Source organism: Mya arenaria, chromosome 3, assembly GCF_026914265.1.
Source record: "Mya arenaria isolate MELC-2E11 chromosome 3, ASM2691426v1".
Classification (NCBI taxonomy): domain Eukaryota; kingdom Metazoa; phylum Mollusca; class Bivalvia; order Myida; family Myidae; genus Mya; species Mya arenaria.
In genome coordinates this window covers 88,315,674-88,333,947 of record NC_069124.1, presented here as the reverse complement: position 1 = coordinate 88,333,947, position 18,274 = coordinate 88,315,674, and the positions used below count along the sequence as shown (strand labels likewise).

General features: G+C 38.8%; 2 protein-coding genes across 2 annotated transcripts in view; both read left to right on the top strand.

Annotated features, from left to right (window-relative positions):
- Positions 1–10,439, top strand: part of LOC128226457 (centlein-like) — a 29,061-nt gene extending 18,622 nt beyond the window's left edge. Inside the window, exons 14-23 of the mRNA XM_052936338.1 lie at positions 48–179; positions 1,887–2,024; positions 4,395–4,492; positions 4,701–4,809; positions 5,343–5,402; positions 5,980–6,075; positions 7,439–7,624; positions 7,811–8,005; positions 8,991–9,065; positions 9,583–10,439. Coding sequence (XP_052792298.1) covers positions 48–179; positions 1,887–2,024; positions 4,395–4,492; positions 4,701–4,809; positions 5,343–5,402; positions 5,980–6,075; positions 7,439–7,624; positions 7,811–8,005; positions 8,991–9,065; positions 9,583–9,687 — 1,194 coding nt within the window. The 3' untranslated portion in view covers positions 9,688–10,439. The remainder of the gene's footprint in view (positions 1–47; positions 180–1,886; positions 2,025–4,394; positions 4,493–4,700; positions 4,810–5,342; positions 5,403–5,979; positions 6,076–7,438; positions 7,625–7,810; positions 8,006–8,990; positions 9,066–9,582) is intronic.
- A 1,766-nt stretch (positions 10,440–12,205) lies between these two features.
- LOC128228539 (uncharacterized) lies at positions 12,206–15,017 on the top strand. Its single transcript, XM_052939907.1, has 6 exons — positions 12,206–12,332; positions 12,501–12,642; positions 12,801–13,278; positions 13,428–13,546; positions 13,755–13,895; positions 14,132–15,017. The coding sequence occupies exons 1-6, from the start codon at positions 12,213–12,215 to the stop codon at positions 14,374–14,376; spliced, it is 1,245 nt and encodes a 414-aa protein (XP_052795867.1). The 5' UTR covers positions 12,206–12,212; the 3' UTR covers positions 14,377–15,017.
- Positions 15,018–18,274: the final 3,257 nt, after the last annotated feature.

Genomic DNA, 18,274 nt, shown 5'->3' with positions numbered 1-18,274 from the left:
CAAGGATAATATTGTGTGGGGTTCATTGGTCATTATCCTGGTTTTAGGTTTTAACCCTGCGTGAGTCACGAGCAGTGGCCCTCAAGTTGACTGAGGAGTTGAAGGAGAGGAATGTGCAGCTGGAGACTGATCTTGGACATGCACAGCAGAGACTCCGCACAAATAAACAGTCCATTCAGGTACACCTCAAGAACATGTCAACACTGATCAAAATGCATGCTATACCTTTTATTTTTAGCTCGACTATTCGAAGAAAAGGTGGGCTATACTACTCGCCCTAATTTATTTTGACAGGCACATTTTTACATTCTTAACCAGTTTTTTACCAAAGGAGGGCTATACTATATGGCCTTGAAAAGGCGAGGGGATATAGTAATGGTAGGCGCGATTCGGTGCGTGCGTGTGTGTGTGTGTGTGCGTGCGTGGGTGCGTGCTTGCGTGTGTGCGTTCGTCCATCCCACATTCATTTCTTTGCATCTCCTCTTACATTTCTCATGCGATTTCTACCATCACAGATTGATGATCATAAAGTGAAGCAGCGCATATTGTCAGGCTTTCCCGATTTGACCATTTTTGAAAGAGTTATTGCCTTTTGCTCATTTTACATTTAAAATTGGTTTCTTCGCAACTCCTCTTACGTTTTTCATGCGATTTCTACCAAACTTTCACAGATTGATGATCATAAAGTGAAGCAGCGCATATTGTCGGGCTTTCCTGATTTGACCATTTTTGAAAGAGTTATTGCCCTTTGCTCATTTTACATTTAAAATTGGTTTCTTCGCAGCTCCTCTTACGTTTTTCATGCGATTTCTACCAAACTTTCACAGATTGATGATCATAAAATGAAGCAGCACAAATTGTCGGGCTTTCCTGATTTGACCATTTTTGAAAGAGTTATTGCCCTTTGCTTATTTTACATTTAAAATTGGTTTCTTCGCAACTCCTCTTATGTTTTTCATGCGATTTCTACCAACCTTTCACAGATTGTTGATCATAAAGTGAAGCAGTGCATATTGTCGGGCTTTCGCGATTTGGCCATTTTTGAAAGAGTTATTGCCCTTTTTTTCATTTGAAATTGGTTTCTTCACAACTCCTTACACTTTTCACGCAATTTCTACCAAACTTTCACAGATTGATGACTATATAGTGATGCAGCGCATATTTTCGGGCTTTCGCGATTCGACCATTTTTGAAAGAGTTATTGCCCTTTCTTTATTTTACATTTAAAATTGGTTTCTTCGCAACTCCTTACATTTATGACTATATAGTGACACAGCGCATATTGTCAGGCTTTTGCAATTTGACCTTTTTTGAAAGAGTTATTGCCCTTTCTTAATTTTACACCTTTCTTACGTTCCTGAGAAACTACCCTTATCATTGATTGGCTTTCGTTACAAAAAATGTCCCCATGAGGGGGATATAGCTGTCTGTGACTGCTCTTGTTATTTTATTTTTTTTAAATTTTATTTTAATTTCTTTTGAAAGGCAATTATTTGTATATTTTTTACCACATTTTTGTCATGGGAAATCAAGTTATTTGAATGACTTGCGTCATTTTTCGGGTGGTGGGAGGGCAGCATCAAAGTCACCTTAATTTTAGTTAGGTTTGACATAAATAGACCAAACTTGGTAATATTACATTGTTATTGTATTCACTTCTAAGTCAAAGCGGCGAAGTCAAGTGCGCTGTCTTATGACAGCTTTTGTTATTTATATTCTTGCAACCCTATATGTTTCTTACAACGGTGAAGAATTGAAATGAATTGTGGAAAATTGACTGACTGCCTGAAGTCCACATTTTCTCATAAATACTAGCATGCAATAAGTGTTTCCAATCAACCTTCCATGGTCACTTTCCTATCACTGTGTACCATATTTCCCTGCAGAAGCTGAATGGTGACATGGACAAACTGCTGGGTGAGAAAAAGGACTTGGAACAGCGACTTACGCAGAAACTGGATAATCTCCTACCAGAGACCGGCCGCTCAGACCATGACTGGAAGGTCCTGGAGGCACGACTCAAGGTATTGACTCTTCTTTTGGGTCCTGGGGCTCTTATCATTGAGGTCCTGGTGCCTGGTGCCTCCCATGGGAATCCCTGGGCTCTTATTATGGAGATTCAGGGGCTCTTACAATGGGAATCCCTGGGCTCTTGTGGAAATCCAGGGGCTCTTATCATTGAGGTCCTGGTGCCTCTTATCATGGGAATCCCTTGGCTCTTAATATGGAGATTCAGGGTCTTTTATCATGGGCATCCCTGGGCTCTTATCATAGAGGACTCTTATCATGGGCATCCAGAGGCTCTTATCATAGGAATCCCTGGGCTCTTATCATGGGCATCCAGAGGTTCTTATGATAGGAATCCCTGGGCTCTTATCATGGACATCCAGAGGCTCTTATGACAGGAATCCCTGGACTCTTACCATGGGCATCCAGAGGCTCTTATCATAGGAATCCCTGGGCTCTTATCATAGGCATCCAGAGGCTCTTATCATAGGAATCCCTGGACTCTTACCATGGGCATCCAGAGGCTCTTATCATAGGAATCCCTGGACTCTTACCATGGGCATCCAGAGGCTCTTATCATAGGAATCCCTGGGCTCTTATCATGGGCATCCAGAGGCTCTTATCATAGGAATCCCTGGGCTCTTATCATGGGCATTTGGAGACTCTTATCATAGGAATCCCTGGGCTCTTATCATGGGCATTTGGAGACTCTTATCATAGGAATCCCTGGACTCTTACCATGGGCATCCAGAGGCTCTTATCATAGGAATCCCTGGGCTCTTATCATGGGCATACAGAGGCTCTTATCATAGGAATCCCTGGGCTCTTATCATGGGCATCCAGAGGCTCTTATCATAGGAATCCCTGGACTCTTACCATGGGCATCCAGAGGCTCTTATCATAGGAATCCCTGGGCTCTTATCATGGGCATCCAGAGGCTCTTATCATAGGAATCCCTGGGCTCTTATCATGGGCATCCAGAGGCTCTTATCATAGGAATTCCTTGGCTCTTATCATGGGCATCCAGAGGCTCTTATCATAGGAATCCCTGGGCTCTTATCATGGGCATTTGGAGACTCTTATGGGAATTCCTTGGCTCTTATCATGGGCATCCAGAGGCTCTTATCATAGGAATCCCTGGACTCTTACCATGGGCATACAGAGGCTCTTATCATAGGAATCCCTTGGCTCTTATCTTGAGCATCCAGAGGTCTTATCATAGGAATCCCTGGGCTCTTATCATGGGCATCCAGAGACTTTTATCATAGGAATCCCTGGGCTCTTATCATGGGGATCCATGGGCTCTTATTATAGAGTTCAGGGGCCTCTTATAATTTGGATCAGGGGGTTCATATCATTGGGGGGGGGTATCATGGAGTTCCAAGAGCTGTTTTCATGGAAATCTTGGGGTTCTTATCATGGAGGATTTTGGCTCTTATCACACAGGTCCCAGGGCTCTTATCATACAGGTCCCGGGGCTCTTAACATAAGGATCCGGGGGTTCTTATCAGGAGGTCAGGAGCTTTTATCATAGCAATCCCAGGGAGATCCTGATGCTCTTATCATGGAGATTCAGGGGTTCTTATGGATGTTTAGGGGCTTTTATCATGGAGATTTAGGTGCTGTTACAACTGAGGTTCCAGGGCTCTAGAGACTATATTGAATAGGTTATCAGTAGTTATCAAATTTTTTGTTCTACACGTAGAGATTTACCCTCTCAGGCGATGAAGCTTTGCTCTTGCTTATGTAGTCAATCCATTTGTATGGCAACCATTAGTGAAGACTTCCATGAAGTTATTATGCTAATGCATATGGTAGTTTGGACAAAAATGGCCTGTGAATTGCATGCAAATTTAACATAAAGAACTTCTTCTGAGATTAATAACTAGGCAGTGTTGTTTTTAAAACCTCACTTATGTGTAGTACATGTAGTAAAAAAAAAAAGATGATCATGAACTCCTTCAAGGATGGGATATGAAGATTATTTGAAAACAATAGCACCAAACCTCCTACTCATTGCCATCCCCTAATTAGTTCCATGTATTGTCAGGATTGGCAAGATGTTTATTGTTGTGATCGATTAACAGGTCTTCAATTCCCTTCAATTGTTGGAAGACTGCTCTATTATTATCATTTCTGACCGTTCCTTAGTTACCTGTTCTATTATTCTGACATAATCAAATAGGACCATTAAATCATAACACTTTAGTACTGTTGTACCAAACATTCGCATGCATTGTCAGTGTACAAGGAGTTTTTAATTTCCTTTCAGCCCAGTTTATTTTCACTATGAGATAATAAATATTGTTATTGTAGTTCTTATAAATCCTCATTTAATAATAAAAAAATAAAATAGAATGGCGTACTGACACCATGTTGTACTGTAGAGCTGTTCCACTGAGCTGTCGCGTCAGAACAATGTTGTACGCCAGCTGAAGCAGGAGAACGAACAGCTCACTGACCAAGTCAAGCTGCTACAAGACAAGTCAGTCGCTTTTTTACATGATTTACTAATGTAATCCTGAATGAAGTTATTGCAAACATGTACATTTGATTAATCACAACTTTATTAAAGGAAATTAACGTAAGTTGTATTTTTTATTATATGTAATAGTGTTCTAGGTTTATATCTGAGCTTTAAAGATGAATAATAATATTGATACATATTTAAAAGGCTGTATGTATGTTGTCAGGGTTGGACGAGCGGAGCGTGACAGCAGCCAGAAACGTACACTTCTAGAGGACCAGCGGACGCGAGTACGCCAGGCCCTGGAGAGCGCCAAGGCCGATGCCAACTCTCTGGTACGCTAACTCACATGCTGCATCTAGTAGATGGCCTGTCCTAGCACAGTCATGTGACAGGCCTCACTGTAGTGTAGTGTATAATAGAGCAGTGTACATGTGGAAAGTTTGCACACGACAATTTATCAATCAGGATTTATCACAATTCATATAAAGAAATATTGTTATAAATAATATTGCTTAAAACTCACTTAAAATTACACTGAATTGTATATAATCTGAAAAGCACATCAAATATATTGTGAACCTTACATCATTTTCCATATTATGTCATTCATATTTTTTGTGCGGGCTGCAATTTGATTTGTTCAAGAAAAGGAGCCAAAAGTATATCAAAATTTTATTTCACAGTTGTAAAGTTTTGTCTGTGAGATATCAATCATATCTAACTGATAAATTCTTTAAACCACAAGAAAACATAATTATAATAAACTGATAAAACAATGCAATGTACACTATAACTAATTCAACTTTCTTTTAACAAAATAATGAGATAGTTTGATTTCTAATGCTGACGTCTATGTTTACTTCAGGAGCAGTTGGATACGAAAACCAAACTGTTGCAGGACACAAATGAGAAACAGAAGATACAGGTAGGTACATCCACTCATACCTCCATGGTTAAACAGCTTTCATGGGAAATTATATATTTATGTTATTTAAAGAAATTATGATTCTTGTCAGAATTTAGTTTAGATTAAAGCTATTGTCAAAAGTTACCATTAGTTGTCTTAAATGTTGGTTAGTTTTGCGGTTATAGCCAGTAAATCATTAAAAATCACATGAATCATAGCTCTCTTGTACAGATTCATATTTGTTCATTTTTATATGCCTTCCAAAATGTGCCAATTCACATAAGATGCAAACTGTGAAACAACGCGTTGGCATTCGGTTTATCATCAATTTTGTTATAAAACCATTTAACAGTACATGTACTTATTTATATCATGTTTGCTGGTGTTTGTAGTCTCAATGAAAATCTGACCATCACTTAATTACATAATGAAATAAAACGAAATGAAACCACAATGAGTGTAGCATTCAACAGATGCCATGGCCAGTTGTGTCAAACATACAGCTATTAGCATTCTGGTCTATCAATTAGTTTGCTTGTACCAGTTTACTTGAACATTGTACTAACCATTCAAGATAGTCAAATTGTGCTTTCAGATTGATTCGTACAAGAAGAGGCTCGGAGCGGTGACCAGGGAAAAACGGGACTATGAAGAGAGATTCCTCAAACTTACAGCCGAAGTAGAGAAAAAGGTACAGTCAGTCAGTCTGTGTCCCCTCCGTCACACTTCAGTTTCACTCTTTAACATTTGCATTTGTTATACAATCTGTGGTCACAATATTTATTGATCTAATGTCTTGATTGATTAGGATCAACAGCCAGATCCCACATTTAAACCAAGAGTTATGGTCCTTGAATTGTCAAAACAAGGACCAAATTCACTGTGTCCACTCTCTTAACTGAGCATTTATTGTCCAATCTATAACAAACATGGCTACAAAGATTATGGCTGTTATATCTCAATTGAGTTTTATCAGCAGTCAGATCACATTATTATTTCTGGAGTTATGACCCTTTATTTGTCAAACTTTTACCACTTCCACTCTGCCCACACTCAAGGGTGAGCATTTCTTATCCAATTTTAACCAAAATTAGTTACTAATGTATAGGCATAATATTATAGTTTGATCAACAGCTGGATCTCAATACCAACTACATAACTACTACAATGGGTTGCAATGTTGAAACATGTTATATCTCAAACAACTTTTATCAACAGCCATATCACACTATTCACTCTCGAGCTATGGCCATTAAATTGTCAAAATTTAACCAAATTTACTTTAACTTTTCTCTAACTTATGGCCCTTGAACTTCTTCATTTCATTAGTCAACTCCATACAAACAGGCCCATGATTTAATTATATCCTTTGACCTAGGAATGTTTGGTTCATGCGAATGATCTAGTAAAGTCGTAACAACTATATTTCAAATGTTTTACTTTTTAATTTTCCATTATTATTTTTCAACTATGCTATGATTATATGCAATCATGATTTAAAGTGTTTGGTTTCTTTCTTTTCTAAGTCTTTTTAATATAAAGGTATTGAAATTATATGAAAATATCTGCATTTGCTTTGGCTTCTGACGACATCAACAAAACATACGACATACAGGTATATAGAAGCAGACAACATCAACAAAACATACGACATACAGGTATATAGAAGCAGACAACACCAACAAAACATACGACATACAGGTATATAGAAGCAGACAACATCATCAAAACATACGACATACAGGTATATAGAAGCAGACAACATCATCAAAACATACGACATACAGGTATATAGAAGCAGACAACACCAACAAAACATACGACATACAGGTATATAGAAGCAGACAACACCAACAAAACATACGACATACAGGTATATAGAAGCAGACAACACCAACAAAACATACGACATACAGGTATATAGAAGCAGACAACATCATCAAAACATACGACATGCAGGTATATAGAAGCAGACAACATCATCAAAACATACGACATACAGGTATATAGAAGCAGACAACATCATCGATGCTGATGTTAAGCTTATGTTTCAGAACAAGCTATTGCTGGATAGCCAGGCTCGGCGTGCAGATGTGGAGACGTCACTTTCTGCCATGGAGGAAATGGCCACACGACAGATGAAGTCGCTTGCCCGGGAAAGCGAGGATGCGCTTGAGACTGCGAAGGACAAACTACGCGAGATACACCAGGTTCTGCAGGCATACCAGCGTTTCGTTAGGGTATGGTCTATTTGCAGCTTTCTACCTTTTATAAAAAATGTCTATCCTAAACTTTAGGCATGTAAGTATTTGGTCTTTTCAGAAGTTCTTATTACTTTATACTCCATTCTACTATTACTGAATGCATAAAGCATTGTTTGTATTGCACACACCACATATATTTTAACAATTATACTGTGTCTACAGAATCTAGCTGCGGAGATATTGCGGCGAACACAGCAGGCTCGGGCAGCAGTGAAGGAGCAGGACCAGCGACGGGCGGCGTGTGAGCGGGAGAACATCTCACTGAAGCGAGCACAAAACCTTGCCAAGGACATCCTAAATTTGTCACAGTCTGATCTTGATGAGATCATGAGTGCCGATGGAGATCACACAAACATGGTTGGCATTTTATACTCATCAGTACTATTACAACACTTTCTAACTTTTTATTTAACAATTTACACTTAAAGGTTGAGGCCAATTTTTATTTGCATTATGGTGTTTGACTTCTTTGACTTAATAATCAAAACAAATAAATGCATATGTTTTAGATATAGATGAAAAACTATTAAAGATTTTTTGGCTGTTTTTTTATTGTGAAATTTGTGGCCATGTAGCTATTTATTAAAAGATAACATTTGTAAAGTCTGATATTTCTTATCTGTACCTTTAATATGCATTTTTGTTTTGATCATGATGAGTTAAACATGATAATGCATTCAAATAAAAAAAAAGAAAAAGATGTTGGACCATCCCATATTGTGTGCCTTTAAAACTAGTCTTTTGGTTTCCAAAGCAGGTTTGTGGTGCCAGACACTTGATCCGATTGTAATCTTGTCTGTTGTTATTTTTTAAGAAAATAAAGTTGAGATATTGTGATTAAAACTGGTGTTGGCGCCATCGTAGCCAGCATCAAGCAAAATCTTTATCCTAGTCTGATTAGTCAAAGACTATTCAAGATATTTGAACTTGGTACAAATTTTGCCAGAATAATACACACATGTATAGCCAGGCCTACTATTATGGCTGTAATAATTGCAGAACTATTTTTGACTAACAAATGAGTGTTGGCTTCATGGAACTCTTGTGTTTTCTGATTATCATGTTAAGATATTTATTTTAAAAAATATCAATATTGTCTTTTAATGTGCATTCATGAGAATAGAGCAATGCTTTGGGATATTTTTAGTTTTCAAGTACATTAATTCCCTGTAAAGAGCTGGAATGCTGAGCTGTTTACACGATGACTGTAGAAAATGTTACACTCAATTGTAACTGCATGTTTCTCTTAGTTTCAAGTGAGATGTATTGATTACCAACTTATCTATGCTTGAATAGTATGACTGTTTTCTCTAAGGAGTGCCTTTATTTTGTGTATTTGCAGGAGAGTGAGTCTGAAGTTGAGAGACGGCGGGACAGGAAGTGGGCTAAGAAGGTGGACCGTACACAGAATGGCAAGGTACCCAGCGGCACACACAGCTGCTAACATACCTATCAACTCCCTATATATATCATATCTGCTTGAGGTTATAGGGAAAAATAGATTAATGATTCATCTTATACATGATGTTTAAAAAAAAATCACTGACATAATATTTAGGAAAATGATATGTCACACAAATCCGTTCCCTTGTTTGTTTGAAGGTTCAGTAAACTTAATACAAATGGAAGGACTATATTGTTTTAACAGTTTGATGTAAAGATCCTTGTAGATTTCATTTAACCAAAACTGTGACTGTGAACTGTGAATATTAAGGAAATAAGACCATGATAATGCTGTATTGTTTTTCGTTAAATGGAAACAACACATGTAAACGGTGATAACAACACAGGATTGTTGACAATCATCCACTGTTAATTTCGATACCGTCACACAGTCATATTATCAAGCTTTGAAAAAGTCTGCTTATATACATTCTCACGTCCATTGCTATACACATTCTTCACTTGTATCACCCCCATGTTCATTCCTGCAGGACGACTTTGCCCTGGCATTGATGGACTTGTTCCTACAGAAGATAGAGGAGCGGCATGAGCTGATGGCACGGCTCCGGCCCGCGGGGGAGTCCCCCATGACCTAACAGCACCCTGGGAGTCCCCTGTCCCCATCCACTCGTACACAAGGATCGGAGCTTCCTAACCAGACCTGCAAGTGGATCTAACATAAGGACAGCCATACATCTGTAGTGGTTTAACAGTATAACCAGAGATTCAGACACTGCCGGAACATTTGTAATCACTTGAATTTTTTTTTTTGTAAACTTGTGTCATATTAAATGTTTGACATCTCAGATATATTGTACAGTCATGTGATGTTGAAATTGCAGTCATGTGACATTTTATTTCCATGTTTGTACTGTACTGATCGTATCATCTATGTTTTGTGATATTAGAAATGACTTCTGCACATGAAGTGGTAGATACCTGTATGTGAAGGATTCTTATAATATTTAACCCAGTGTTTACATTATTTCACTTGTACTGATGTGATTATTTAGATCTGACTGATGCCGTCTCCTGTGCTGTAACCGTCCTGTGCTGTAACCTCGCCTGTGATATTACCATATGTGTACAGTGATACTTGTATATACCCACATGATATGTGTGGACAGGCAGTACATAGCTGATGATGCATTCCTGTAACTGAGACTACTGATCTTGTATTCCATGTGTATGCAGTGAGTGCACAGACATGTACATACCAGTTTCCATACAGATTTTATATTTTGAAATGGACATTATGTTATAATGTCATAGTTGTATTTAATTCATGTGGTTATCCAAATTGTTTATTTTTTTAAACAAAATTATAGTAAAATAAAATAGAAAAAGGTTGAAATGCGTTATTTGAGAATCAATGCAGTTTTCAGTCGTCTTCATTCCCATTCTATTAATAGTTCGTTTCTTCACGACATTTTCATTAAAAAGGTAAGAAGTAACATAAAACGGATATACATGTTTTTGAAAACGATTTCAACGGAGTTTAAGCCCCCTTTCAGAATTTGGATGTTTGTTTTGTCATGCTTGGACAAATGGTATCATTTCAGCCTATGTGATGTGAATGTGTCCTTGATTAATTGACGATTTCTGTACCAGTTGATCACACTATACCACCCTGATCTCCTATCCTCTCTTATTGTCCTCATTCTCGTTCACCAGAGTGATGATGCTATGCGTTAGTTTTATCATTATCAAATACTCTGATGAATGAGAAGGAGAAGAAGTGGGGAGGAAATATATAAATGTGGTCTCCTTCCTCATGCTAAAGGCCAAACATGCACGTGACGGTGGGGGTTAATGTAAGCTTGTTTACGTATACCAGTCTATAGCACTGTCACACGGGACCCCCATTTAGATGATGAGTATTTCTAGTGGTGCGGCAGGGATTCGAACCTGCGACTCGTGGATTGACAGTCAAGTATGTTACCACTAGACCACGGATCCGTCACATCCAGGGGCTTGATCTATGGGCTTAAATATGCTTGGGATAGTTTTTAAACCTACTACATGTGTTAACTCCCCTTAGTCGTTGATACAATTTCAACAATAACATAAGGAGAAACGGCCCCTCATTATCTGCAAATGGATCCAGTGAAATAACAATATGTCGAGTTAACGCCAGAAAGGTATCATGTCCCGCCTTCGACCACTATTTAACCTATAGCCGACTTTTTTCTGACCCAAATCCGACTGACCCGGAAATGTTGCAACCCAAATTTGACCATAATTGTATCCAATTGTCATCAATGTCCGATTTCATCTGATGGAGGTCGAATATAGATACTACTCTACCATCCAGGGACCGTACCATTTATTTAAATGCTGTCCTGTTTAGAGCCACCCGCTGGTCTTTATCGAGACTTCATCCGCTGCAGACAATATAGTTATCTCTTACCAAGGGAGGCACTGGTGGCTCACTGGTCCGAGACCGGTATGTAGTGGTCGGGGATTGAATCACGGACATTCCGCACCGGAAGCGGACGCTCTACCGCTGAGGGAGCAGGGCGGTCTTCGTTACAGATATATTCACGCTCGACCAACTGTAGTATTGGTAAGGTAGAGGAGATTATACTGTTACATACAAAGGTACTTGCATGCATGTATTAAAGCTGCACTCTCACAGATATACCCTTTTTACAACTTTTTATTTTTTGTCTTGGAAAGAGCAAATTTTTGCGTAAATATCTGCAAACCAATGATATGAGATCGCCGACAAAAAATCAGATCGTAGATTTTCATATTTTCGTTCGAAAATTAATGTTTTATGGCTTAAACCGTTACTAACGGTTTAAGAAAAATGCATAAAACATCAATTTTTGAACTTAAATATAAAAATCTGCGATCTAATTTTTTGTCAGCAGTCTGATATAACTGGTTTTCCATTAATCAAATGAAATTGATGGCCTTATGGAAGATAAACAGGTAACGTTTTGGAAGATAAACATATGCAAATTAGTCCCCATTCGAATAGTACTTTGAACAGTTAAATAATTATTTTTCTCATATGATCGTATCGAGAGTTTTCTTGCGGAACTATTCATTGCTGAGTCAGTGCCCGAATGTTTTTGTCAATTTAGTGTGTATCGACTGGTAGTACAAAGCCCCCATGCCGGAAGTGTTCGACTTTTGTATCGTAGGGGCGGGTATTGTGGGCAGCGCGGCAGCGAGACACGCCACCTGCCGGCCAGGAACCAGTGTCTGTCTCGTGGGACCAACGGAGGCACAGGTACCGCAAAATTGTTGAATTGTATTCGTTTCTATTCCGCATAAAAATTGGTCAGTTTAAATACCGCAAATATGTTAAATTGGCGGCAATGGTGAACAATGACTAATGTTAGAGATTAAGCCTCATTTTTGGCAATGTTAAAAGGTGGTCGTTTTAATTTTTGCTAAGACGTGGTCCTCCAGAGATGGTGACGTGTTCGGGAGCTGGTACGACGAGGGGCGGCGGGTGTCATGCCTGGGCAAGGACGCAGCGATGGCGGACATTGGTCGAGCCACCATAGAACGGTTCCCCGACATAGAGGACCAGGCTGGTGAGTAACGGTGACCATTAAAGTTAATTGGTTTTAATTCGTCTGAAACACGACCGACACATTTATACACGTGTAAACGCGCTGTAAATAGTTCTGGGCTTTACATTAACTAGGTATTTTTGATACGATTTGCAAAGCAAGCATGTTTTTCTTTACAGGTTTTAAGTTTTATTACGAGGTTGGAAGCCTAAATATCGGACAAGCATGTGTTTGTTTCAATGGTAAACGAAGCCAAGATTCTGTACGCAAACTTGAGAATGCCGATATGAAAAAACAGTTCCCGTACCTGGTCATGAATAAGACGGACCGAGGTGAACTGGAGACACAGAACGCTGGCTACATCAACCCAAGGGCACTCGTGGCGGCTCAGAAAATCATAGCATTACGGGCCGGCTGCACGATTATAGACGACATTGCGGTGTCTGTAGACAGGGTTTTGGCGGGCACCATGTACCACATGAGCGTCCGTACCGAGGGTGGGCGAACGATACTCGCACGGCGGGTGCTGCTGGCCACTGGCGGGTTTTCCACTTTCCGTGATCTGCTACCACCGTCGGCGGGGTACCCCGACCAGTACGTGAAACCCACTTGCGTTTCGTTGCTGAAAGTCAGCGCGGACACGGCCTCCAGATTCAGGTCGGTAAAACACATAATTTTACAATAGTACACATGCTTGTCTTCTTACCTATCGCTGCACGCAACGTTTTATTATATATATACATCTATAGTTCTATTCAGGATTTGTTCTTGTTTTTCTTTTGGGTATGATGTAAAAACAATTTCAGAGCTATGCCATGTGTTCTGTACAAGGGTGAGGGTGACGGTCGCTGGATGAAGGCGACCACGGACGGCACGGGACGCCTCATCGACTTCTACATGCTTCCGCCCATACGCTACCCAGACGGTTAGCATGGCTGTATACAAAGTGAACTGTTTGCAAACGTCTTAGCAAAATCTGTGTTCATAATTCTTGTAAATACACCCATTAAATGAAAGGGTCTGAATGTAAATGTACTTGCGAGCATGTTGACCATACACTTAGCCCAGTGAAAGATTTCAGGCTTTACTCAATAATTCGTGGGTTAACGCTGTTACTGTCTCATTTTCTTCAGGGTGTTATTACATAAAATTGGGTCTGACGGGTGCCGTACCAAAGATGTTGCGTTCACAGGATGACGTTAGACGTTGGTACCGAAACGGAGATGTCACCGTGCAACGTAACGTCGCTGAGTTTGCAAAATCTGTATTTCAGGGTTGGTATTCTATTCGATGCACATACTAAGTCTCCGCCAACCGATATGTTCTTAACCAGGGTTACATTTTGTCGATGCGCTATGCCCCACTACCGAACGAAACTGATACTCTCACTTTTGTCGACGTCCATAGACAGTCCAGTGGCGTCGTAAACTATTTACACACTTTACCCTTTTAGATATCCGATGACCGTTAATCCGTCAGTTTATATGGAACTGTTTTGTTTTCATCATAGGCGTGGATTTCCTAGGCTGTCAAGGGTCCGGATGTGTGATCACAGAGACGCCGACGGGCCGGCCGTACATCGACATGGTGCACGACCAACTCGGGGTGGCTTTCGGCGGGAACGGAATGGCGGCCAAGTGGAGTGACGAGATTGGGCGGCTTGCGTTCCAGATGCTGCTTGGCGACTGGGACTCGCACCTACCTCGGGACCTCTTCCGGCTTAAACTGTCCCATCAACGCCTAGCGCGGTTATAGCCGTAACACCATACACAGATAAATGCCATTCTATATTTTCACATTTGATATTTTTTACATAACAAATATTGTGTAATAGAGGTTCCAAGTGACATATACGAGGGTTCACGGGTCCAAAATTTACATATAGTGTGGTGTCACGAGTCACGGATCCAAAACTTTGTAGACACTGTCTTAACACACACTTAGAAACCTTCAGTGATCGTTGTATAGAGCAGTTCCTTTTCTGTACAAATCAATGCTTTCAGTCAGATGGGACTTAATCAGTGGGACTACATCGGTTTGAAAAATTATTTAATTCAGGATTTTTTTTTCTTTCTCATTTAATGCTTATTATTTGTAAATTATTTTCTTACGACGTCTCATGTTCGCAGCCTTTCCAAGTTGATGTTGTAAAAAAACAAGGATAGCGTGACCGATATAAGAATAGCAAACTGTTGCTTTTGTTAGAACTATTAATGATTTATTAAATATATTTGCAGGTGTGAAATCATCGTTGATTCCATGGCATTATAAGTTTCAATATCAGACATTAATTAACAAGTTTATGATACACCTTTATTTTTCATTAACTCATTGCAAACACATTTTATTGATATGGTACACAAAACAATAAACATGAAATAAAACATTCATGAATATCTCGGAGATAAAATGTGTTTGACTGGAACTGTGCTTACTTCCGGTCTGATGCAGTGAGTAATTTTTCTTAGGAGAAAAGTGACATACCTTTTTTATTGTTTAAATCAATTGGCTTTGAATTGAATTTTAAGGAAAGGAGATGTTTGCCATATAGGTGAAACGTTTTTTCTCAATCTGAAGTGTTGCCTGTTTACATTGGGATTCATAGGGAAGTTAATTAGGGAAAACTAACCTAAACCAGTCCCTGTATACGCCAGTACGACAAGGAGTCAATAAAGCGATGTAGACCATGGATACTCTGTATGTCCCAAAGAAAGCAATGATTCCAAAAGGTGTGGACAAATCTTCAGTCATATGTGTATATATAGTAGTTTCCTTTTCTGTCCAGTCAGATGTGACGTCATAAGTGTAGAAAGTGTGAGTTTAAAAAAACAACCACTTCTTGGGGTTCTGGGTTTTATATCGTGGTAAATAGAAACCTATAAACATAACATATATTATAGAAAATTATAAACATGACATATTTAAATACAACACAAGACAAATGTTAAAAAAGACAGTACAGGGTACAATACAATAACCACGCCCGTCCGTGTAATGGAACACAAAAGAAATACAAACATGGGTTTAATTATTTAGATATTATTTTAATACAAACTACTAATCTTTAACTATGTAATGAAATAAAACAAGAAACGCCACAATGCGACGAAACCAGGTTTTTAATGATTGAAAGAAGAACTTCAGCCTGTGTCTGTTTTTCTATTTTTAGTAACAGTGATCTTGACCTAAGGGACCCCAAATGCAATCCATTGAAAGGTAACCATAAACTCTTCCTTTATACCAAGTTGTGTCGGATATGTCAACCCTGAATTAAGTTATTCAGTTTCAACCATTTTTCTATTTTTACTAACAGTGACCTTGACCTTGAATCTAGGGACCCCAAAACGCAATCTCATGAAAGTATCCATAAACTCTTCCTATAGACCAAGTTTGGTCAAGATATGTCAACCCTTACTAAAGATATTCAGTTTGAACCATTTTTCAATTTTTAGTAACAGTGACCTTGACCCTAGGGACCCCAAATACAATTCCATGAAAGGTCTCCATAAACTCTTTCTATAGACCAAGTTTGATCAAGATATATCAACCCTAACTAAAGTTATTCAGTTTCAACTGTTTTTCTATTTTTAGTAACAGTGACCTTGACCTTGACCCTAGGGACCCCAAACGACGCAATCCCATGAAAGGTATCTATAAACTCTTCATGTACACCAAGTTTGGTCAAGATATGTCATCCCTAACTAAAGCTATTTGGTTTCAACCGTTTTTTTCTATTTTTAGTAACTGTGACCTTGACCTTGACCCTAGGGACCCAAAACGCAATCCCATGAAAGTTAGCTATAAACTCATCCTATTGACCAAGTTTGGTCAAGATATGTCAACCCTAACTAAAGTTATTCAGTTTCAACTGTTTTTCTATTTTTAGTAACAGTGCCCTTGACTTTGACCCAAGGGATCCCAAACGCATCCCATGAAAGGTCTCCATAAACTATTTTTATTGACCAAGTTTAGTCAAGTTATGTAATCCCTAACTAAAGTTATTCAGTTTCAACCGTTTTTTCTATTTTAAGTAACAGTGACCTTGACCTTGACCCTATGGACCCCAAACGCAATCCCATAAAAGGTAGCCATAAACTCTTCCTATTGACCAAGTTTGGTCAAGATATGTCAACCCTAACTAAAGTTATAATTCAGTTTCAACTGTTTTTCTATTTTTATTAACAGTGACCTTGACCTTGACCCAAGGGACCCAAAACGCAATCCCATGAAAGGTCTCCATTAACTCTTTTTATTGACCAAGATATGTCATCCATAACTAAAGTAATTCAGTTCCAACCGTTTTTCTATTTTTAGTAATCTTGCCTTTGACCCTAGGGACCCCAAACGCAATCCCATGAAAGGACTCTATAAACTCTTCCTATAGACCAAGTTTAGTCAAGATATGTCATCCCTAACTAAAGTTATTCAGGTTTAACCGTTTTTCTATTTTTAGTAACAGTGACCTTGACCTTGACCCTAGGGACCCAGAACGCAATCCCATGAAAGGTACCCATAAACTCTTTCTATAGACCAAGTTTGGTCAAGATATGTCAACCCTTACTAAAGTTATTCAGTTTCATAAGTAAGTTTGACGCCGCCCGCCCGCCCGCCCGAACAACGACGTTCACCATTCTAATAACCATGTTTCACTTTGTGAAAACCTGGTTAACAACTCACCAGGATACGATGCGGTATATTAAATTAAAATTATATAACCGTTTTGTGATAAACCATTTTGTAAATAGAAAAATGCCGTCAAACTTTACAGTTTGATGTTATGGCAATGAATGATTAGAAGAAAATCTAGAAGGTTAGTCTGTTGCAGTGAAGATATAACCATCGACCAATGAAATTGTAAATTAAATATATGAAACCTGTTTAAGACATCACCCCATACAGAACATCGTACAAACATGAATACTACATGGACTGAACGAATGACAATTACATGGACAACACAAGTGACATAACAAAACGGACTGCTGGGGTGGAGTTGACCTGTCTACATAAGTAAGACATTCCGTTTCTAAATACCGGAAAGCAATCCCCTTGCATGTTTGATTTATGTTTGTTTCATATTTAACTGAAACTTTTTATAAATGTTCTCGTATTGTTTCTATGCAGTTAAATATTATTAAAATTAAGATTTGGCAATATCCCAAGACTATGATGGTGAAGAAGATTTACAGAGGACATCACTCCTGGGATGTTCTGCGGTGTCTACCAACCTATTACTGTCTTCCTTGCCCCTGCCGCGCCGGCAGCGCAAACCCGTTATTGGCACAAAACCATAGGTCCCAGGCAACAGTCTTAAACAATATTATTTAGGTAACTAGTAACACAAATCGTATCTCGTTAACCAGTTACTACGTAATTTACTAAGTGGAATTCGCAAATCATAAATAGATAACCTGTTAGCGCCTGAAACTGGAATGCCTTCATACTTTTTATAGGTAACTGGTAACACGAATATTATCTAGTTAACCAGTTAGTAAGTTACTTAATAAGTGGAATTCGCAAATCATAACTATAGATAACCAGTCACTGATTAAAGCCAAAAAATGCATTTATAGATAAGTGGTAACACGAATTTTATCTAGTTAACCAGTTAGTAGGTTACTTAATAAGTGATATTCGCAAATCATAACTAGAT

What these genes read in the sequence shown, in the direction of transcription:
- LOC128228539 (XM_052939907.1), top strand. Translation starts at nt 12,213, where the DNA reads ATGCCGGAAGTGTTCGACTTTTGTATCGTAGGGGCGGGTATTGTGGGC. An exon ending in GACACGGCCTCCAGATTCAG is followed by an intron (nt 13,279 to 13,427) that starts GTCGGTAAAACA and finishes AAACAATTTCAG; the next exon opens with AGCTATGCCATGTGTTCTGT. An exon ending in TGCAAAATCTGTATTTCAGG is followed by an intron (nt 13,896 to 14,131) that starts GTTGGTATTCTA and finishes TTTTCATCATAG; the next exon opens with GCGTGGATTTCCTAGGCTGT.